The following is a 22,730-nucleotide window of genomic DNA, read 5'->3' as shown; positions in this document are numbered from 1 at the left end:
GAAAAGCCAAGGAGAAAGGCTCCAACCCCAATGTTAACAAGCAGAGCTAGATCCAGGACGACTCTTCCACCTCCCCGAGGTGAGTCCTGCAGGGAAGTTTTGGGCCCTGGTCTTTGCCGTTCAACTGAATGAAGCGCTCAGGCTCCCAGCGCCTGGAGGACAGTGCTGCTGCATCACCCTCTGTTGACAAAGCCCACACATGCCAAGCACTGTTGGTGAGGGTCTGAAGGCATCTGGAGTATTTTCCTGCTGAGGTTTCACAAAGCTTGTGTCCAGACAGCACTGATTTGGCTCATCTTAGACTTTCAATCAAAAATTTGGCACGGCAAAGATGGCGGCGTAGGAAGCTCCAGGAAGCAGTTCCTCCAGCAAAACGACTACTGAACGGGCAGGGACCGTCTGCATCAACTGTTTTGGAGCTGTGAGGTCTAATGGAGCACTGGGCAGCATCCGGGGAAGAGCAGAAGGAAGAGGCTGGTGAACTGCCGCAAATACCGGTGAATTTTACCCTCCAAGCAGGGGCTACCAGCCCCAGCCCCCGCCGCCTGTCAGCTGCCAGGTGGCAGGGTGGGACACAAAGACCCAGCCCCCCAAAACCCAGGGTGTGGGGTCTGAGCACTGATCCCTGCTTTTGATCAGCTACTTCAGATCGCTGGAGGGACAGCTCTGAGCACAGCCACGGTTCCAACAGAGCAGGGAAAGTGGCAGAGGGGGCTTAAAGCGGCAGGACACCCCCTCCTCCTCTTTCCATTCCCCATTTGGGAGCAAAAATAGTTTGGAAAAGACACAAACTATGGTTCCAGCCCTCAACAACAACAACCTAAAACAAACAATCCCAGAATGGTGGGAGAACTAGATAGTCACAATAAAAAAAATATAATATGCAGAAGGTCTAGTTCTCAACAACAAATTACAAAACACATGAAGAAACAGGAAAGTTCGGCCCATTCATGAGGAAAAGAGAATTTGACAGACACCATCCCAGAGGAAGCTCAGACAATGGAAGTATTAGTCAGAGACTTTCAATTTTTGTTAATGGGCATACAATGTATAAAGATGTAATCTGGGGTAATAACAATGTAAAGTGGGAGGGATGTGGATACGCGGGTGTAGAGAGTTTGGGTATCACCGAAACTTGGCTGGTATCAGCTGAACTAGATTGTTACTAGTTTAAGATGATCATTGTAATTACACTGGTAACCACCAAAAAATAACTAAAAATTACAGAATATTGGAAAGAAGAAGGGACTCAAACTGGTACTCTACAAAATGAAGTAACTGGGGGAAAAAAAGACATACAGACAACAAATAGATAAACGATAGAAGTAAATCCTTCCTTCTCAGATATGACCTTAAATGTCAAAGGATTAAACTCCCCTATTAAAAGGCAGAGATTGTCAGACTGGGTGAAAAAGCATGATTCATCTCTGCTGTCTACAGGAGACATAACTACAAAGACACAAAGAGATCAAAAGAAAAAGAGTTGAAAAAGATATTCCATGCAAACAATAAGCAAAAATGAGCTAGAGTGGCTATATTATTGTCAAACAAAATGGAATTTAAGTAAAACAGAAAGGTTACATGAGACAAAGAAAGATTATACACTGATCGAAGTCTTAATTTGATAAGATATAATGAATTTAAACATATATGCACCTCACAACAGAGACCCAAAATATATGAAGCAAAATTAACAGAATTGAATGGGCAAATAAATACTTCTACAATAAGAGTCCAATATGTAAATGCACCATTTTCAATAATTGATGGAACATCTAAACAGAAGGTCAGTAAGGACACGGGGGCTTGAACAACACTATTAGCAATTACACCTAATGGACACGTACAGAACACCCCACCCAAGAGCAGCAGAGGAGGCATTCTTCTCAAGTGCACATGGAACATTTCCGGGATAGACTTCATGTTATGCCACAAGCAACTCTTAATAAATAAAAAACATTGAGATCATACAAAGTATCTTCTTGGACCACAACAGAATAAAGCTAGAAATCAATAATAGAAGGATAACTGGAAATTTTACAAATATGTGGAAATTAAACAACACATTCTCAAGTAACAAATGGGTCATATAAGAAATCACAGGGATGTTAGAATATACTTAGAGACAAATGAAAATGAAAACAACACACTAAAACTCATGGAATGCAACAAAGGCAGTGCTTAGAGAAAAGTATATCTTTCTAACTGGCAACATTAAAAAAGAAGAAAGATCTCAGATCAATAGCCTAACTCCACACCTAAAGAAACTAGAACAAGAAGAGCGAGCTGAATCTAAAGTCAGAAGAAGGAAGGAAATAGTAATATTAGAGCAGAGATAAATGAAATAGAGAATAGAGAAACAATAGAGGGGTTTTTTTTAATCCCAAAGTTTTTTGTTGTTGTTGTTTTTTTTTTAAACCAGTTGGTTTTGTTAAAGGTCAATAAAATAGACAATCTGTTAGCCAGCCTGACAAAGAAACAGAGAGGGCACAAATAACTAAAATCAGGAATGAAAGTGGGACATTTATTTACAGAAGTAAAAAGGATTATAAGAGGGTACTATGAAAAATTATATGCCAACAAATTAGAAAAGCTGCTTGAAATGGACAAATTTGAAACATACAAATTATCTGATCTGACACCAGAAGTAAATCTCAACAAACTTATAATAAGAGATTGAATCAGTAATTAAAAGACAAGTTCAGGACTAGATGGTTTCACTGCTGAATTCTACCAAATGTTTAAGGAAGATTTAACACCAGTCCTTCTCAAATTCTTTCACAGAAAGAAAATAGAAAAGGAGGGATTACTTCCTAACTCTCATGTGATCCCAAAGCCAGAGAAAGCTTTATAATAAAGGGAAATTACAGACCAATATCCCTTATGAATAGAGATACAAAAATCATCAACAAAATACTGGCAAACAAAGTCCAAGAGTATATTAAAAGGATCATACACCATGACCAAGGTTTATTCCAGGAATGTAAGGTACACCACATTAAAGGGCAAAAAAACCCAAATGATCTCAATTGATGCAGAAAAGGCATTTGACAAAATTCAACATACTTTCATGATAATATCAGTCAGAAAACTAGGCACGAAAGGGAACTTTCTCAACATGATAAAGGGCATTTATGAAAAGCTCATGGTAAAAATCATACTCAATGGTGAAAGACTGAAAGCTTTCCCCTTAAATCAAAGATGCCCACCATCACCACCATTATTCAACATTTACTGGAAGGTCTAGCCAGAGCAGTCAGGCAAGAGAAAGAAATACAAGGCACCCAAATTGGACAAGAAGTCAAATTATCCTTATTCACAAATAACACACACACACACACACACACACACACCACACATTCTCAAAGAATCCACAAAAAAGCTACTAGAACTAATAAATTCAGCAAATCTGCAAGGATGCAAGATGAACACACAGAAGTCACTTGGGTTCCTATGCACCAGTAACAAACAAACTGAAAAGGAAATCAAGAAAACAATTCCATTTATAGTAGCATCAAAAAGAACAAAATGCCTAGGAGTAAATGTAACTGAGGAAGTGAAGGACTAGTACAACAAAACCTACAAAACATTGCTGAAAGAGTTTAAGGAAGACCTAAATAAACGGAAAGACATCCCATGTTCATGAATTTGAAGACTTACTATTGCTAAAATGTCAATTCTGCCTAAAGCAATTTACAAATCCAACGCAATCCCTATCAAAATTCCAGCAACCTTTTTTTTTTCAGAAATGGAAAAGCTGATCCTCAAATTCATATGGAATTGCAAGGGGTCCAAAATTGCCAAAACAATCTTGGAAAAGAAGAACGAGGTTGGAGAACTTGCGCTTCCTGATATCAAAACTTACTACAAAGCTACAGTAATTAAAACAGTATGGTACTGGCATAAAGATAGACATAGACCAATGGAACACAATTGAGAGTCCAGAGATAAATCTACATGTCTGAGGCCAGTTGATTTTCAACAAGGGAACCAAGTCCATCAATGGGGAAAGAGTGGTCTCTTCAACAAATGGTGCTGAGACAACTGGAAATCCACATGCAGAAGAATGAATGTGGACTCCAAACTCTCACCCTATAAAAAATGTATTCAAAAGGGACCAATGACCTAAATTTAAGAGCTAACACTATAAAACTCTTACAAGAAAAAAATAGGGAAGTATCTTTAAGACCTTGTAGAAGGCCATCAATTTTTAGATTTTACACCAAAAGCACAAGCAGTAAAATAAAATAAGTAAATAAAATGAACTTCATCAAAATTAAAAACTTTGGGGTGTCAGAGGACATTAACAAGAGAGTTAAAGGATAATTTAAAGAATGGGAGAAAATATTTGGGATTTGTATATCTGATAAAGGATTACATCCAGAATATATAAACAACTCCTACAACCCAACACCAGAAAGACCAACAACTCAGTTTTTAAATGGCTAAGGATTTGAGTAAACATTTCTCCAAAAAAGATGTTTAAGTGGCCAGTAAGTGTATGAAAGAAAACATGCTCATCATTAGACATCAGAGAAATGCATATTAGAGCTACAAGATACCACTTCACATTCACTAGGATGGCTGGTATTTTTAAAAAACTGACAATAGCAAGTGTGGGAGAGGATGTGGAGAAATAGGAACACTTATTCATTGCTGGTAGGAATGTAAAATAGTGCAGCTGCTGTGGGAAAGAGTTTGGCAGTTCCTCAGAAAACTAGACATAAAATTACCATACGACCTGGTGATTCCACGCCTAGGTATAGAACCAAGAGAACTGGAAGCAGAGAGTCAGACAGATGACTGCACACCAGCGTTCACTGAAGCATTATCCACAACAGCCAAGAGGTGGAGGCCAGCCAAGTGTCCCCAGCAGATGAACGGATGAACAAATGTGGACTAGCCATGCGATGGACAAGTATTCTGCTGTAAAAAGAAGTGCTCGTACATGGATGAACCTTGGAGACATCACGATGAGTGAAACGAGCCAGATACAAAAGGACACACATTGCATGGTTTCTCTTACATGGAATACTTAGAATAAGCAAATTCACAGATGCAGAAAGCAGAATAGAGGTTACCGGCTGGGGCAAATGGGGAGTTATTGCTAAAGGAATTTGAGTTTGGGTTTGGGATTGCGGGATACTGATCACGTGCTTCGACTTGGCGGGCCTGGGCTGGGGGACCTGATCAGCCCCTGGGGAGGGTGGTGGGCACGGGCGACAGCGCCCTCCACTGCCCCCCAGGCCTGGGAAAGTGAGGCCGGAGGCAGGCCCCATTTCCTCACCCAAAATACCACCGTAGGGGAGGCTTGCCGGAGGGAACCGCCTTTTCCCCACCCCCTTATCTTGCCCCTGACACTCCCCATTGCCAGAGCAACTCCCCCACCGTCAGTGCGCATGCGCAGTTACCAAAACTACTCCCGCCCCTTGTCATTCAACCTCCGCGCCCTCTCTGAACCAATCCAAGCCTTCGACCTCTATAGCTACCCCGCCCTCTAATCGCCCAATATAAGCTTGTGTTCTCGCCTAATAAAGTCTCTCTCTCTTGGTTTCATCATCCCTCAAGTACCGTGTCCTGCCTGTTCCTTCTCGCCGCCCTCCACACCTTGCACACCCCCCCCGCCGGGGACCAGGCCAAATCCCCCGCCTCGCCTTCGCCTCCGGGAAAGAGCCCCCGCCGCCGGTACCTTCAGAGCAAGCCTGGGAGCCTAGGATTTAGCTACCGGCCGCCACCCCCCCCCCAGACGAATCAACTGCGACCGCAGGGATGATGAAAATAGTCTGGCACAGATGGTAGTAAAAGTTACCCAGTATTTTCCATGTTCTTGTGGTGACTTGGCACCATGTACCCCAGAAAAACGTGTTCTTAAACCTAATCCATTCCTGCGGGCGTGAACCCATTGTAAGCAGGACCTTTGATGAGGTGATTTCAATTAAGGTGGGGCCCAGCTCAATCAGGATGGGACTTAATCCTATTCCTGGAGTCCTTTGAAAGCAGAATGACATTTGGACAGAGAGAGAGAGAGAGCAGGAGAGAGAGAGAGAGGGAGAGAGGGAGAGCACCACAGGAAGGAGCTGGAAGTCAACAGAACCCGAAGAGGAAAGAGACGCGGCCATGTGCACTACGACCTGACGGAAAAGCCCAGGACCCCGGATCGCCGGCAGCCGGCCCCAGGGCGCCACCGTCTTTGGGGAGAAAGCATCGCCTGGCTGGTGCCTCAGTTTTGGACTTCTCCCAGCCTCGAAACTGTGAGCCAATAAAATCCTGTAATTTAAGCCAACCCACTGCAGAGTATTTGTTTTAACAACAGAGACACTAAAGCAGTACTTAGTGTCAAAGGATAGTCCACTTAAAATGGTTAAAATGATTTTTATGTTACCACAATCAATGATTTTTATTGTTACCACAATTAAATAAATAATTTTTCAAAAATAAATAAATAGCTGTGCCATTTATAAAAATAAAAAAGTCACCCAGCCACTAGAGGCCAATGGGCTGCTGCTAAGCCCAGGGTTCCTCATAGATAAGTCATTTACCAAGTAGATTTTTTTCTCTGCTCTCTCATTTTGGAGAAAGGAATCAATATTCAATGACTCAAATTCATATTCAAAATTAGGTTTTAAAAACCCTCTCCTCCCAGAAGCAGGTTGTGTGACCCCCATCCACATGCAGGCGGTGCTCCACTCTGCAGCCCGAGCCTCTCACGGGTGTCTCAGGCATCTGGGGACAGCACCGCCAGCCGCAGCACATCTAACATCCTGCCCGCTACCCCTCAATACCAGGTGCACCCCCACCGCTGGGACAATGACCGCGCCACATGCTCGTGCACGCACAGGCCACACAATCCACGTGCACACCCACACATGCACACACTTGTGCATTCACGCTTATGCACATGTGCACACATGCACACACACACTTCCATACACACATGCACACCCCCACCCACTCAGTGCACACCCACACATGCACACACTCCAGGCTCACATGCACACACACACACACCACACACACCTACCACACGTTCATACACAAACATCCACATACATGCATGCACACTCCAGGCCCACACACACACATGTACATACTGCACTCACACTCGCATATGTGCACACATAGATGTCCACATATGCACAACCAGGTGTCCACACATATGCACACACACACACCTACCACACGTTCCTGCACAGACGTCCACATATAACACTCACATACGTGCATGAACAGATGTTCACACACACATGCACACACACACACATGCATATACCACAGGTTCATGCACAGACGTCCACACTCACGCACTTACTCCACTGACACACACATGCACGCACCTTCACATGCTCTGTGGGCACTGCAACACCACCCTGACAGCGTATAGGAGCAGAGGCCAAAGTGCCACTGTGACGTCCCCGGGAGATGGGTGGGGAGTCCCCATCTCCCCACCACCCGCATTCCGTGAGGCCCAGCCAAGGCCGCTCCTCGGCGACTGCCATTCTCCCCCACCTCCGCCACACTGCCCACCTCTCACGGCTGCAGGGGTCACCTGCTCCCCCAGGCACAGCCTGCAAGGGGCAGAGGCTCCCAAGGGGAGGAGGGCACGTTGCTCTGCTTCTCCCGAGCACTGGCCAAGGGCCCTGCCCTAGAACGGACCCCTGAATGGCCCCTCACTCAGCATAGTGAGGGCAGGACTGGGCTGTCGCACCGGCAGGCGTGCCGGGCCTCTTGGGGGGGCGGAGCAGGAGCTGCAGGGATGTGGGCAGATGTGAGAGCACACACTCGGCTCGTGCCAGCCACTGTCCCCCAGCCCTGCTTCCTGATGCCCAGGCCGGGCTGGAGCTGGCAAGCAGAAGAGGGACTTGGCGCCCAGGCCCCCGGCACCCAGGCCCTGACCCTCCCACACCCCCCAGCACCATGCCAAGGCGGGACCCAAACATTGAGAGGATGGCCCTGCTGAGATGAACTCGGCACCACCCAAATAATTCCGGAAACCCGGCCTCCCATCCAGAGGCATCGCAGACTGTGCGGCTGAGTCCACCAGCTGGCCAGGGAGCGGGGCCCCATGGACATTTCTGGGGGATGTAATCCCCCACGGCCCTTGCTGCCCCAGTGCCAGCCCGGTGGGGGTCACACCCGATGCACAAGCAGCTGCAAAACTCAGAAACGGGGGCTGCCCAAAGGGGCCGCAGGAGACCGAGGGTCTTGGCGCCGAGGTTTGGGGTCTTCCCGGGGATGCCGAGGTCAGGCTGGCACGTGTGCCCATGCCAAGTGCTCCCCGTGGCACAAATGGGGAAACTGAGGCCCCACGAGACCAAGAGGCTCGGCCACGGCCCGAGGAACGTGCGGCCGTCAGTTGTCACCACGGCCCGAGGGAAGGGGGCTTCAGCCCAAGGACCTGCCTTCTCAGGGCACGTCTCGGGGGCCGGGCGCCTGCCTGCCCCTCGGGCTGGAGTCACGCACCCAGGAGGAAGTGGGGGGCCCCTGAAGGGCCGGGGCACCTCCCACCAGGCGCCCCTCGGCTGAGCGCACCCCTGCCTGATCGGACATCGCCAGGAAGGGGCTTGGTTATTTGAGCAGAGAAAGGGGGTCCTCCTGTGCCGGCCCGGGGCAGGGCAGCCGGAGCTGTGAGGGTGCCCAGGCCGGGCCACCGAGGGGAAGGGACAGTGCCAGGTCACTGCGGGGCGGCCGTGGGTGAGGACAGACGTGGCGGGCAGCCATGGGGGCGGCACTGTCCCAGGGACCTCGCGTCAGATCTGGCTTGGCCCGACGGGTTGCTGCATGCCCCGGGCCTCAGTTTCCTCACCTGAAAAATAGATGCCTCTCAGGGGGCTGTGGGGTGTCCCCTTGGGTAAGTACACAGGTGATGGCTCCCGAGTCCAACGCCACCCCCAGAACCAGTTCCTGGCAGAAACCCGAGCCCACGGAGTGGAGCAAACCCTGGACCTGTTGGAAAACCCACTGCACAGACTGGTCACCAACCCGAGGGGGCCTTCAGTCGATGAAGAGGCGATTAGAACGTGGGGTCCATGTAAGGTCCCCCGACAAGGCTGATGTAGGGCACCTGGCGGCTTATAAATGGCTCTCGGCTGCTGCCAGGGTGAGGGAACGACCGCCCCCAGGACCCCCAGTCCCCTCCCTCTTACACCAGGGGTCTGCTCACAAGTCACCCCACCCCAGAGCCTCCCCCACGACCCCCGACACCCCCAGCCCCCCAGGACCCTCGCTCTCTGCTGCCAGGTGTGTGCTCTGACGCCCGCCACCCCTGCTGTCTGCCCCTCATTTCTCACCACCCGCCGGGCTCCCCTCTCCTTGGCGGCCCAGACAGGGGGGCTGCCTACCGGGACCCTCTCTCCTCCCCCGTCAATCACCACCGCATTAATATTTCCGGAATCCGCAGGCTCCATCCCCCCCGCACAGCTGCTGCCTCGGGCCAGCCCGGCCCCTGCCTCGCCCTCTCTCAGCTGGGCCTCAACCGGAACCTTCTCCTGGCCCCCGGCCTCGGCCCCTTCCTCCAGTCCCAGCTGCTCCCTGGGACCAACGTCATCCTAAACGCAGATGTTTGTGTCACTCCCCTGCTCGAGCACCTTCGATGGCTCCCCGCTACTCTTGGGTTGTCATGCGAACCTTGGCCTGGCCTGCAGAAAGCGGGTGCAGCTTTCTCCTTCTCCCACCTCAGCTCTGCAGTCCGCACCCCACGGGGCCCTGTGTGCACCTTGGGGTCACCTCTCCTTGCTTTAGGTACCCCTCCATACTCTACGATGGCTGTGCGAGCTCCCTTCACCCTTCAGCCTCACCCCCTCCAGGCAGCCTCCCGGATGCCCCCAGGCTGGGGAATACATTCCCTTTGGGGGTCCCCTCACCCCCAGCATCAGCGTGAAGACTAAACGCCTCGTCAGGTCCGTCTCACACAAGGCTCTGAGCCCCTGGCCTGGCCGCAGGCTCTGCTCCCTGAGCCTCAGAACCTCTTGGGGGGTCCCAAACTCATCCCTCATCTCCCCTGCTCCCCGGGGACAGAGGCCAGACCTCGGCCATCTCAGCCATCTCCACCGAGACCACGCAGCCAGGCACAAAGTCCAAGAGGAGCAGATGCCAGGGGTTAAAAATGCAACGAGAAAATCCTCTAATCTCGTGTTGTTGTCCTTTACTCTCCAAAAAGATGGAATTTCACAGGGTCCCTGGGCACTCAAGTGGCCAGAAGAAAGTGAGGACACGATCCCCAGACCCGACCTGGCCAGAGAGAAGTCACAGACAAGGAGCAGCCAGAAGTGATGGGCCAGCCGGAGGGGACAGGAGGAGAGGACACGGCACAGGGGACACGCATGGTGGGGGCTGAGGGGCCAGGAGGAGGCCCTTCTACGTCCACAGCGCAGGGGAGGATTGAGCTGGAATCTGCAGGGCTCAGACGTGTTCGGGCACCGGAGGTGAAGGGTCCCCGGCGCCCCTGAGGGGCCCAGCCTCCTGCTCACTGGCCAGGCCACCCCCGGGGCAGGAAGGCCTGGGGTGGCCCCGGCACCGTCAAGCCCTGGGTGGGCAGTGCTGAGCCGTCGGAGCAGCCCTGGGGTCCCACTAAGGGCCCGTTTCTCCTCCGGATCCCCACGGCCTGGCGGCGAGAGTCCGAGTGGATGCAGGTGGATGGGGACACATCCCTGAAACAAGCTTGCTGGGAGGATGTGCGAAGGGAAGGGGCTGTAACCCTCTCCGGGCTCCGCGCCACTCCCATCTCCACCTAAAAAGTCCTGTCCATCCTTTATGGCCCAGCCCACATCCCTGCTGCCCTGACTCCAGGGCCCCCCACATGTCCCGGGCAGTGTCCCCCTGCGCTGGCACTCCACCACTCACCCTCCCATGCTGGCCACGGCTGGCCCCTCCTGCACGTGGCTCCGCCTGGGCCCCAGCCCTGAGCTGTCCGCGGATCACCGAAGGCCGCGTGGCTGGGACACTGTGAGCCAGTGACCCCCGGAGAAACAGATGGGGCCTCTCATGGGCTGAACTGTGTCCCCCAAAAAGATGCATTCACATCTGGGATGTGACCCATTTGGAAACAGAGTCTGAAGATGTGATTAGTGACAATGAGGCCAACTGGAGAAGGGGATCCCTCTCCAGTAAGACTGGGGTCCTTAGAAGACGGAGAGAGGACAGACACACAGACACAGAAGGCGCTGGGGGACGGAGAGCAGAGATCGCAGTCGCCAGCCGTGGACACTCCCTGGCTTCTGGGTTTGGGCCTGCACCTCCAGGACCGGGGGAGTCGACTTCTGCTGTTTGAAGCCCGTTTGTGGTGACGCATCACAGCACGTTCACCAGTCGTGCTGAACCACCAGCCCCTCCCGGGACAGGCCCCGATCCTGCATGGCTGGAGGGTCTGGCCACCAGAAGGGACGCTCCATCCTCTGTCTGCACAGCCCAGCTCTCCCGAGCCCACTGCCCAGGCTGCTCCAAGGCCTGCTCGCTCGTCAGTCTAAAATCCAGCCGACATCAGCAGGAGCCGTCACCAGCCCTGCTCAGGCGGAGAGGAGAGCCCAGGGGACCTTCCGGAAGGCAGAGGAAAGGGCCCATCGCAGCTCAGACCCAAGAGGGCTCAGAGTTGGCACAGGCCCCAACAGAGATGTCCTGAAAGCAAGTCCACCCTTGCGGGCTTTGCAGGGCAGGCAGGACGATCGTATCGGGCGCCGGAGAGTCACACTGAGAGGCCCATGGATAGTGCCGGAAGCCCTGAGCCTGCAGGATGGAGCCACCCAGGGCACTCGGGCCCCCAGGGGTGTGCTCCGGTGTTCCAGCCCCCAGGAGAACCCAGCAGCAGCCTCCAGCCTCTCCCCCCACCCCCAGGCCAGTCACTGCGTGCAGCAGAGGGGTGCACCCCACCAAGGCCCAGCAAGCACACCCGTGGGCCCTGCCGTGTCCAGGCCACACACAGGTCTGCGGGACACAGGCGCTGCTCCCCTAGCAGCCCTGTCTCCGAGTCCGCCCACGGAGCACGTGTGCCCTGGAACCCACAATTCCAGGGAAGAACAGAGGAGCAGGGATATGGGGCTCTCTCCCCAAACTCCCCTGTGGCCTGGGGCTCCCAATGGTCCCTGCAGCTTCCCTCCCCACTCCAGACACCCCAAGTCCTGCAATTGCCAAATCTGCAGAAAAGGAGGTGGCCCCAGGCTCGCCCACAGGGGGACGCTGGCCGGTGTCCCATCGTGGCCCGCCGGCCCCCGGAACGCCAGCCCCAGACAGGATTGGAAAGGCAGCCGAGCGCAGCACCTCGGAAAGCTGTGGCCCTTGACTCACCCAGCGTTGAGGGTCATCGCCCCAGCTGGGCCACCCTGAGCTGTGGGAGCTGCGAACCGGGCCTGTCCCGGCACCCCGCTCATGCTCCTGGCTGCCCCCCTAAGTCTGCCCGCTCCCTGGTGCCCATTTGTGCCCCAGACTCATAACTTCCTACAAGTCTGGGCACCAGGACGTTCTCCCCGAGGCTCCACCATGGGCCTGACCCTCACCGCGGCGTCTGGCTCTTTGCTCCCATGTCCTGCATCCTCCTGGCTCAGACAAGGCCACAGCCCAGCTGTGGGCCCCCCTGGGAGAAGCAGGACTCACTGCCGGGTTCCCAGGGCCCAGCCTGGACAGCAGGACGCAGCACCCACATTGGCCAGCACCCCTCTCCCGGCCCAGCCCCCCGTGTCCCTCCAGCCCAGGGCCCGCTGGCTTGGAGCCAAGCCCTGGGGGGAGCAGAAGCTCTAGAGCTGGGCCGGCCCCAGGACGCCCTCCCATACTCACAGTAGCCACACCTGGTCCCGCCTTCGAAGATGAAGCCGTTGGGCACGGCCCCGTAGCGGCGCAGGTCCGACAGCTTCCACTGCCCCGCGACGGCCGGGGGCACGTCCCGCGCCAGCACCAGCATGTCATTGCACAGGTGCAGCGTGGCCGGGCCGCTCTCCAGCTTCGTGCCGGGGGCCACCGACACGGGGAACCTGTGCACTGGGGGGGCAGAGGACAGGGCGTCACTGGTGCCCAGCCATGGTGGGGTGGGGGGGTGGGAAGGTGGGCAGGTGGGCAGCCTGGCCCCCCGGGTGCCACCCTCACCCGTGATTGTAAAGGAGAGAAATGATGTCCCTCCCAGCAGGGCTCCTGGAGGCTGGCCGCCCGGGCCTGTCCCCCAGCCTCTCAGGGTAGCGAGGCCCCTGGGGAAACCGAGGACCAGGGAGGCCCCAGTGAGGCCCTGGGGAGCCTGGTGTGCCTCACAGTCCATCCTGGGTCAACAGCTCAGCCCTGCTGCAGGGCGCTTGGGGACCCTGGGGCCCGGCCTCCTATTTCCAGGGTTCTGTGCACTAACTTGGCCTGACCCTGTGCCCCGGAGCCCCCAGCTCCTCTCCCCAGATCGCCCCACCTCGGAGGGGTGCTCAGCCAAGAGGCCCCCTCCCTGAATGAGGACGGCCGCCCGCCCCTGATGCCCGGCCCAGCTCCCAGCCACCCCCTCCTCCCCCACGAGCTGGGGGGCCTGGGCACGGCCTCGCTGAGCCCCACGCCCGCCCCACAGTGGGGAATGCTGTGCCCACACTGCAGGGCTATGGGGTGAGGATGTCAGATCAACTTCCTAAGTGCCTGGCACACAGGGTACAGACCCTCACCTTCACCTCATCCAGCCGCCTCCATAAACACGTCGGCCGTAGCCGGTTCCGCTGGCCCTGATCCCCTGCTCTGGCCCAACCCCAGCCCTTCAATAAAAAGGATGTGGGAAGGGGAGCCGGGCCCTGACTTTCCCATAGGGTCAGGCGTCACCCCATGAGCCCCCAGGGGTGCCTCCAACCCCACCCCTCAGGGGCACCACCAGGCCCAGCACCGGGCCACAGGGGGAGGCCCTCACCAACCATGAAGCATGGTCCCTAAGGCAGCTCCAAGGGGCTCGCCACCCCGCCCCTCCCAGGCTGGACGCCCCCGGGGTCCCCTCCCAGCCCTGCCGCCCCCTGGAGCGCCGGGACCACCAGGAGGCTGGACAGGAGAGCCTTCTGGAAAGGCAGGGCTCTTCCTTCTCTCCCTGGTGCCTCCTCCACCCCGGCACCCGCCCCCGCTGCGCTGCCCCAGGACACCTGCCCTGAGCCCCTGCGTCTGCCTCCCTCACCTCCCAGGTGGCTGGACAGATGGACAGACGGACAGACGGATGGAGGGAGGGCCCTGGGGGTGGCACTAGGGTGAAGCGAGCGAGGCAGGCACCTCAGACGCCAAAAGACTCAGTGATCAAAACAGCATTTCAGTGCAATGATTCAAAAATTAAATTAATGCAAAACAACCACGATGAACAAAATATCAAATTTTGGACGAGGCAGGGAGCCTGGGGTGGGGCAGGCGAAGGTGGGCGGGCGTGGGGTGGGGCGCTCTTGCTGGAAATGGTGATCCTGTCTTCACCGTGGATTCCTGGCATTGATTTTGAGCTCCTGTGGCACTGGATTAAAGTATCATTTATCTTGAATTTTGTAACCAGGCCGAGTCCCAGTCCTGCTGCCCCATTTCCATCCTCACGGCTGGTCCAGAGCTGCCTCAATGGCCCCGATCAAGCCCTCACCTCATCTGGGAGGCAGGTGGGGGGCTCACCGCACCTCTACCAGGGTGCCTTGCAGAGATGGGGTGCAGGGAGCCTGTCCCTCCCCTCGGCTGCCCCCTCCAGCACCGCCCTCTCCAGGAGGGCAGCCATGCCCCTCAATGCCCCGGCCTGGGGTCCAGCCGGGCCTGCTCTGATTCCCCTGACTTTTGTGTACGCCTCAGCTGGCACCCGTGGGGCACGTGGGGCGGCCATGAGAGCCAGTGCCCTTGGCTGCTCCTGCCTGGGTGAAAGGTGCCAGTTCTGATGCCCGGAGTTGGACGGGTGGGTGCAGGGGATGTGGGGACCCCGCTACCCCCAGCCTGTGCTGCCTTCCCCAGCACCACTCTCGAGCCCGAGCCCCCAGGAGGCCCCGGAGCCTCTGCTGATGCCGCCGTCATGCACTGCCCCGGGGACACACCTGCCCTCGCAGCCCATGGCAGGTGCTGCCCCCAACTTAAGCACCCGCCCCATCCCCGGGGTGCCCACCCCCGTCCCTGGGGCACCACCACCCTGCACCCCATCCTGTTCCGAGGTCAGTGCCGGCCACTCACCCTCGCCGAGTGCGTAGCGGATCTGTGCATCCCAGGCACACATGGCCTCACGGCTCTCGAAGCCCAGCATGACGGCCTGCGACAGGCAGACGATGGCCAGCGTGTGGGCCAGGCCCTCGTAGGGCAGCCCCGGCTCCAGGCCGCAGATGCCCTCCAGCGTCAGGCTGCTGCGCTCCCGCAGGCCCTTGGCGCGCTCCGCCTTGTCCTTGTAGGCCAGCATCAGCAGGCAGTCTGCGGACGGACAGCGGGGCAGGGTCAGCCCACCCGGCCGCGCCTGTGGAAAAGTCCAGAAGCCTGCAGGCCGCGTCACGGGACAGACCCCCACCCGACTCTGCACCCCGCGGCTGGGTCCTGCCCACTCCCATCCCTGAGCCAACCTGGTCACACCCCAGGGGCCACCAAGAGCTGCAGTCGGGGCTTGGGGAGCAGGTGTGGGGCCGTCTGGGCGGCTCGGACCTCCCCCCTTGGCCCTGCGCTGGGCCCTGCCCCATGCCCGCTCCTGGCACACGAGCCCTAATTCGTTTCTCGTTTCTCGGTTTCCAGGGTTGGCCGTGAACTCCAGCCCTAGGAGGAGGAGGGGGTCCCTGGGCCTGGGGCTCGCCTCCCTGAGCCTCGGTTCTGTTTCCATCTTGCTCCCCCGGCGTGGCCAGGCAGGCAGGGCCCCCGATGCCGCAGTGCTTTCCCAGGCAGGCCATTCCCACCGTGCGGGGGGGGCACATCCCCTGCCCGCCCCGTCTCCCCTGCAGGTGGGCACAGGTCCGCCTCGAGGGGCAGGTGTGCTGGCGCGGACGGACGCCCTGGCCCGACCTTGCAGGTTTGTGCCCCCCCAACCCCCAGCAGCGTCTGGCCCACAGGACACCCCATGTTTGTGATCACAGAGTAGGTTTGGGGGCCTAACGTAAACTCTTAAACCCTTTGAAGTGTGAGACAACCCGAGCCCCAGCGAAAGGTGGAGAGACCACGTCCCCTTGTCGAAATGCAGAAGGAAGAGGGAGAAGAAAGGGCAGGAGGACGATGTGCCCACTTCCCTCCTCTGAAAAGCAGACGCTCGACCCTCAGAATCGGCCCAGTGAGCCCAGGAAGAACCAAAGCCCCAAACGAGCTTGCCGCAAACGCGCGTTACTGCGGCTCAGTCAAGATCAGAGCTGCGGCCCCCCAAAGATCTGGTCCCCCAGGCAGCCATCCAGCCAGGTCCCGGGGGTCACAGCCAGGCCAGGCTGGAGGGGCCCAAGTGACTGTCCAGGCCAGGGGCCGGTGTGTTGTCCCCGCACAGGGCAGACGCTGAACACCTTTGGTTTCTGGGGCCGCACGGTCTCTGTCGCAGCAGCTCACGCCTCCACCATAACACAAACACCGCCAGTCGGGATGCTCGCAAATGGGTGTGGCCGTGTGCCAATGAAACTTAATTTACAAAAGCAGGTGAGGGCCGGATTTGGGGGGCTGTGGCGTGGCACCCCCGTCGTGATATCAAAGTGTGTGAACACTGGGGGTGGCTCAAGTCCCACACCAGGAGTAGACAGACCCTGAGGCCCCCTGCTCTGTCCCGGACCCCCGCCCCCCACCCGGACTGGGCCTCCTCGGTGGAGAAGCATGACCCAGGCCTTAGGGAAGCCGGTGCCATCTCCCACTCGGGACAGCAGGACAAAGCCCGCTTGGCCCCAGAACCAGCCCCCCTCCCAGGCCAAGCGGGAGCCGCAGGCCTGGGACCCCACCCAGATGCGTGAAGACACCTGCCGTGCGAGCCGTGAGCACGTCGCGACATGTGGAGAGGCCCTGAGCACGTCATGACATGCAGAGAAGCTGTGAGCACATCGCGACACGTGGAAAAACTCCGGCGGCCGCGGAGCCAGGAAACCGTGGTGTCTCTACGGAGGGGGCTGCAAAGGGGGGTTTCACATCCTATTTGAGAACCTGCCCGTAGTTCGATGTTCATAACCAGGAAAAAGCAAAGTCGTGCCCACGTTGAGCTTAAAAACATGCACACAGATAAACAGACCCCGAGGAAACCTGCAGCCGGCTCTGCCCGTCCAAGGACGACAGCACGGGCTCATTCGAAGGGGCTGCAGGCCTTAGACAGGGTCCCTGTGCAGGTTTTAAGCCAAAAACCAGAAGCCGGGCCCAGAGAGCGATGAATGGAACGGGGGTCATAAAAGAATGCACGGATTTTACACCCCCCTCCCAAACGGCCTCTTGCAACAGACTCGGGTGGGTGTGGGGCACCGAGGGGCTCACGCCGAGCCCCGGGTGGTGGCAGCCCTGGGACAGCACCACGGAAGACACCCTCGGCCGCCCCCGCACCTCAGCCCCATGTGCCAGGCCCCTCCGGAGGTGGCTGCAGCGACTCAGAAGCTCAAGAGGTCCATGCAGAGCACACTGGGCCCCACCACGCAGGCCCTCCCCTCGGCCCCTCCCTGGCCGGGTGACCTGGTAGAGGCCGCTTGAGCACCCCAGCCTCAGTTTCCCAACCATGACTCCCACCCCCACCCCACAATGCTGGGAGGATTGTGCACCAGCAAGCACCCCCATGCTGCCCGTGGACTCGGCGCCAGCCGGCTGCCCCGCCAGGCTGCCCTGCACCAGGGCTCCGGCCAATCCGGGACTCACCCCTCAGCTACCCCACCAGGCTGCCCTGCACCGGGGCTCCGGCTGGTCCACGCCTCGCCCATCCAGCCCTTCTCAAAGCAGGGGTCGGGGGACCTCGGTTCCACCCTGGGCATCCCATCCCCCCACTTTTCCCTCCATGTCTCTCCTGACCCCCAGAAGCCCCTTCCTGGCACCCCATGGGGCAGCAGCAGGATGTTAAAGATGTGAGTCATGTCCTGCCAAGGCCCTCCGAGACGTCCTTCCCACCCAGAGCCAAAGCCTTCAGCCCACAGAGCCCTGGGGGGTCTCCCCTGGCCAGTCCCCATGCCCGGCCGCACTGCCCCCTCCTCCCCCACAGGCCCCGGCCCGCCTCCCGGCCCACCCTCCCCAGGTGCCCAGCTGCACGGCCCTTCTCTCAGGATGCCCCTGCCCCAGCCACTGCCCACCCACCCGCTGAGAGGCTTGCCCCACCCCCGCCAACATCTGCAAGGTCACCCACAGAGATGTCCCTTCAGACCGTCCACCTCATGGCCACCTCCCGTCCCCCCCCTCTCTGCTGTAGCACACTCCGGCCTCCCTCACGGCGATTTTCCCAAGTAGCCGCCCGTCCCCTTCCTGGCTGCTGTCTGCCTTCAGAAGGAGAGCCCAGGGAGGGCAGGCCTGCCTCCCCTCTGTTCCGGGAATTACACTCCCAAAAACACAGCCGAGAGCAGCAGTCAGCAAACTTTTCTGCAAAGGGCCGGACTGCAAACATTTTTGGCTTTAGGGGATGTGTGGTCTCTGTTACAACAACTTAACTTGAAACCAGCCACAGAAAACATGTGAACAAATGGCCGTGGCTGCATTCCAATAAAGCTTTATTTACAAAACCAAGCAGTGAGCTGGATTCAGCCCCCGGGCTCCAGTTTGCCAGCTCCTGGCCTGGAGTTAAGTTTGCTGCACTGGACACGGTCTCGCCCTCCAGTTCCTGATGCCTGCTTGTACCTCCTCCTCCAGGCAGGTCCCCCACCCCGGGCCATGGGGGCTTACACAGCCGGTTTGGGGGATCTGGGTGTGGGACGCTGAGCTCCTTTTCCTGATGCCCTGATGCCCACCACAGCCTGTCGGAGCTTTTGGATCTGTCTCTGCAAAGGCATGTTCACACTGTCCACTCTAAGGAGGCCCGAGACTCCTGCTGCAGGAGGCCATTGGTTTCTTTTTGAAATACGGCCACATCCAGGGGGAGGACACTGCTTGTGACATGCTCCCTTCTTCCTGGTGGACACTGGCCTCAGCCCCAAGTCACTGCCCAGATTCCTGCTGAGCAGCCATCACCGCCTCCTCATGCTCAGAGCGGCCCTGGCATCCGAGCTGGGGCATCTGCGGTTGGGGAGGTGTCCTCACAGCGGGCCACGCCATGCGGGCATCTCGTCAGGACATGCACCATGAGCTCACCTTTGCGTGGCTGTGTGCAGGGGCTCATGGAGTGACCGTAGCCACCTTGGGATGAGTGGGGTGCACAGCCCCCTCCCTGGGCAAGTCTCAGGCCCTGCCTGGCTGCCTGGGAGTGAGGAGGCTATGTGGGGGACCCTGGCCCTCCAGGACCTCAGCACTGGCGCCCAGAGCAGGCACGGCGGGACCCTCAGCAGGCAGACACTCAGAGGCCAGAGGCGGGCTGACCGGCCTGCACGGGTGGCAGTGTGGGGCTATGGGCAGGGGCCCCGGAGTCTCCTGGCCTCAGCCTCCTGGTGTGACAACCCCAAGGGCCCTGATGGCCCCTGCGGCTCAGGGTTTCTCTGGTGGCCTTCCAGGGCTGGAGGAGGCCAGCAGGGGCAGCCCCCACGGGAAGCCATGGGGCAGGGCAGACACATGCCCAGGGCCCTCTAGCACAGCTGGGTACAGCTCAAGGGCCCCCCAAAGGCTGCACCCTCCCTGGGTTGCAGATGGTGCTCCCCACCCTCCCGGCACAGTGGGGAAGGGAGGACTCAGGCCCTGGCCCCAGCCCTCCCCGGTGAGCGGACACGTGTCCTCCGGCCACCACGCTGAGGGCACACTCCTCTGACCAACCCCCAGGATGCCTGCACCGAGCCCGGTGGGCAGAAGGACAAGCTTCAGCGGGCCTTGGGCTGACAAACACATCCACATACACACATAAACAACAGAACAGCTCCCATTCTCACCACTTGCGAGTCCACCATTCAGCGGGGTCAATTACATGTGCCACGTTGTGCCACTGTCACCACTGTCCCCCAAACTCCCCCATCCTCTTCTCCAACTATGCTTCGTGGTGAAAGAACGCGCACTCGGGGTTAAACTCCCTCCAGCAGAAGGGGTCACGGGGCGTAGCTTCTCCCCGGTGGGATCCGTCCTCAAAGGAGACACCGCTCACTCGCTTGTCAATGCCAAGGGTGGAAGGAGGCGCTGGGGCGACGGAGAAGCTCAGCTGAGCCCCCAGCAGGAGCCCCACCTGCCAACCTGGTCCCCAACAAGCGTGGGGAGTGTGGGGAGCGCGGGGGCAGGAGTGGAGGCTCCGGGACTGGACACGGCGGCCGAGCTCGGCTGTAGGAGGGGGACAGCCACAGGCTCAGCCACACAGCGCTGGGGGAGGAAATGGGCTGGAGAGGCTAAAGCGCTCATCCCGAAAGCAGGGGGGGGGGTCCCCAAAGGTTGGGCACTGGGACAGTGAGACGGAGCATGAAGGGAGCGCTGTGGCTGCAGGCTCAAGCGGATGTCCACCCCAGGGGGGCGTGGGCACGCCTGCTGAGACCCCCAGCTCACCTCCCACCCTGCCCCCGTGGCTTTGCGCATACAAGGCCCCTTCCGGGTTGTCACCACCTCGTCCCCACCAATTCTCCAAAGCCAGCTCCAGCGTCCGGCCTGGGGAGGGGCTCCACTCCCCCCGACTCCCTCACCCAGTGCTGTCTCTACCCCAAAGACGAGTGCGAACCCTAGATCTCCCACCTTCTCCAGGTGCTTCCTGGGGCACCTGGCAAAACCTGGTCAGCGCTTGATAACGGTCACGTCCACGTGCGGACGCCCAGATTCTCAGAGTGCAGCATCGAAGGCCCATCCCCAACTCCCTCCTCAGCCAGCCTCCGGGGACAGGGGGCCCCAGCCCCGCTCCCCACCCAGTGCTGGCCACTCAGCCCCTCAGGAAGTTCTCGGTGGCACTGAGATGAAATCCTGTCACTGGGGCTTCAAAAAACCGGCCGGTCTTTCCGCCCTTCCAAGATGGACACAGAGCACACAGCAGGGCAGCTCTTGAGGGTGGTGCCCTCCCAGGCGTCTCTCCCGGCCCCCTGGCCTCCAGCTCACCAGGGAATCGCCAAATGACACCCCCACCCTGACCCCCACCCCAGCCTCCAGCCACACCAGACCACAGCCCTCCTGCACGTCCCATCCCCCTGCTGCCCCCCACCCCGGGTCAGGGCCTCTCCCCTTCCTGTTCGCCAGGGCTCCCCACCTCCCCAGGCCCTTTCTCCTCTCCCGGGTCTGCCCTGAGTTCCTAAGGACAAGGACCCTCCCCAAGGGTCCGAGGGCTGACTCGTGGGGCCTGGGCCTGGTGGACGAGGATCCTGAGGACCTGGGGGGACACGCACAGGCAGCCCCCCCGCCCCATTCCTGGGGAATTACAGACACCCCAGGTGACCTGGAAAACACACAGGCAGCCCCGCACGTGTGAGGTGGCACCCACACTCACACACACACACACCCCAACGTCCCACACAGACCCCCGGGGCCCCGGGCCAGCTCCCAGGCACCTGTCGTCTGGGACAGCTGCAGGGCTGCGAGCGCAAGGCTCCCAAGTGTGTCCGGAGAGCTGACGCTGGGCGCCAGACTTCCGGGGCTGCTGGCGGGGGGCTCCTGGGCTGGGGGGCAGCAGCTGGGGAGGGGTGGTGGCTTGAGAGTACCATCCCCTCCTCCTGGAGGACCGTCCCCCCCAGAACAATGTGGATTTCCTTTTCTCAGAAAACCAGCAGCAGCCCCCCCCACTGCTACCTGACAACCCAGTGTGTGTCCCACCTGGGGAAGGTGGGAAGGGCTCTCCGGGCTCAGCACCCACGGGGGCAGCACCCGGTTCTGGGCTCCACCTCCCAGCGCCCCCACAAACACAATTCACACTCCCCAGCCCCCCAGCCGCCCAGGAGCCCACTTCCTGGGGTTCCGTTCCCACCGAGGGGGCCCCGCACCCGCTCCCCGCTCTCCCGGCCGCCCCAGGCCTGGGTCGGGACGCGCGGCCGCAGCCTCTCGGGTTTCGGCCGCGGAGCCGGGTGACCGCGGCTATTTCGGGCGAGCTGGCGGCGCTCGGGGCGCAGCGCGCGGGAGGCGCCCCCGGGGCTCGGTCCCCCACCGCCCGGCCGCCCCCGGCCCGCGGCGCTCACCTGCCACCGGCGACGGCCTGCGCAGCACCAGCCACCTAGTCTTCCACTGCGGGGAGAGGGGGGTCAGCCGCGCCCCGGCCCGCCGCCCCCGGCCCGCCCGCCGCGCGCCCCGACCTTCTTGCCGTCGCGCAGCTTGGCCTGGCCCTCCACCAGCGCCGCCTCGCTCATCTTCAGGCATCGTGCCGGGCGGCGCCCTCTCCGCCGGGCGCCCGGGCCCAGGGTCACTTTCAGCCGCCGCCGCCGGGGCTGGGCCAGCGGAGGGCGGGCCCGGGGCGGGCGGGGCGGCTGGGCCCGGGGCCACCGCGCGTCTGTCCTGGGGCGCCGGGCCGCGGGGGGCGGGGTCGCCAGAGGCCCCGTGTCGTGGAGAGGTGGGGGAGGGCGCGCGGCCCGGCGCCCCGGGGGCCTCTCCAGCTGTCCCGAGGGGGCTGGGGCGTCCTCTTGCCCTGCGAGGGTACCTGCGGCCCCCGAGGCTGGCACCCCTGCCGTCCACCCCAGTCCGCGGGTCCCTAAGGCGGGTGAAGGGGCAGCCGCCCTGCCCAGAGCGAAGGAGCGGCCCAGCGAGGGGGCACTCGCAGGAGGGCTCTCCCCAGTTTTAAGGTTTTCCATCCACCACCCCGGCTGAGTCTCCGGCCTCTGCCCCGTCTCGCCATCCCAGGGCCAATCCTGTCACAG

At 58.8% G+C, this 22,730-nt stretch overlaps 1 protein-coding gene across 2 annotated transcripts in view; it reads right to left on the bottom strand.

The window, feature by feature from the left end:
• The window catches only part of DOK7 (docking protein 7), a 29,733-nt gene extending 7,450 nt beyond the window's left edge, over nucleotides 1–22,283 (bottom strand). For both annotated transcript variants that reach the window (XR_005215821.1, XM_037829310.1), the window contains exons 1-4: nucleotides 22,173–22,283; nucleotides 22,059–22,104; nucleotides 15,115–15,345; nucleotides 12,763–12,963 (exon numbers count right to left, since the gene is read on the bottom strand). Coding sequence is in view for 1 of the 2 variants with exons in the window: in XM_037829310.1 (XP_037685238.1) it covers nucleotides 12,763–12,963; nucleotides 15,115–15,345; nucleotides 22,059–22,104; nucleotides 22,173–22,226 (532 nt within the window). In the remaining variant the exon portion in view is untranslated. The remainder of the gene's footprint in view (nucleotides 1–12,762; nucleotides 12,964–15,114; nucleotides 15,346–22,058; nucleotides 22,105–22,172) is intronic.
• Between the last annotated feature and the right edge of the window lie 447 nt (nucleotides 22,284–22,730).

Source organism: Choloepus didactylus, chromosome 3 (genome assembly GCF_015220235.1).
Source record: "Choloepus didactylus isolate mChoDid1 chromosome 3, mChoDid1.pri, whole genome shotgun sequence".
NCBI lineage: Eukaryota > Metazoa > Chordata > Mammalia > Pilosa > Megalonychidae > Choloepus > Choloepus didactylus.
This window is presented reverse-complemented; position numbering and strand designations above follow the sequence as displayed.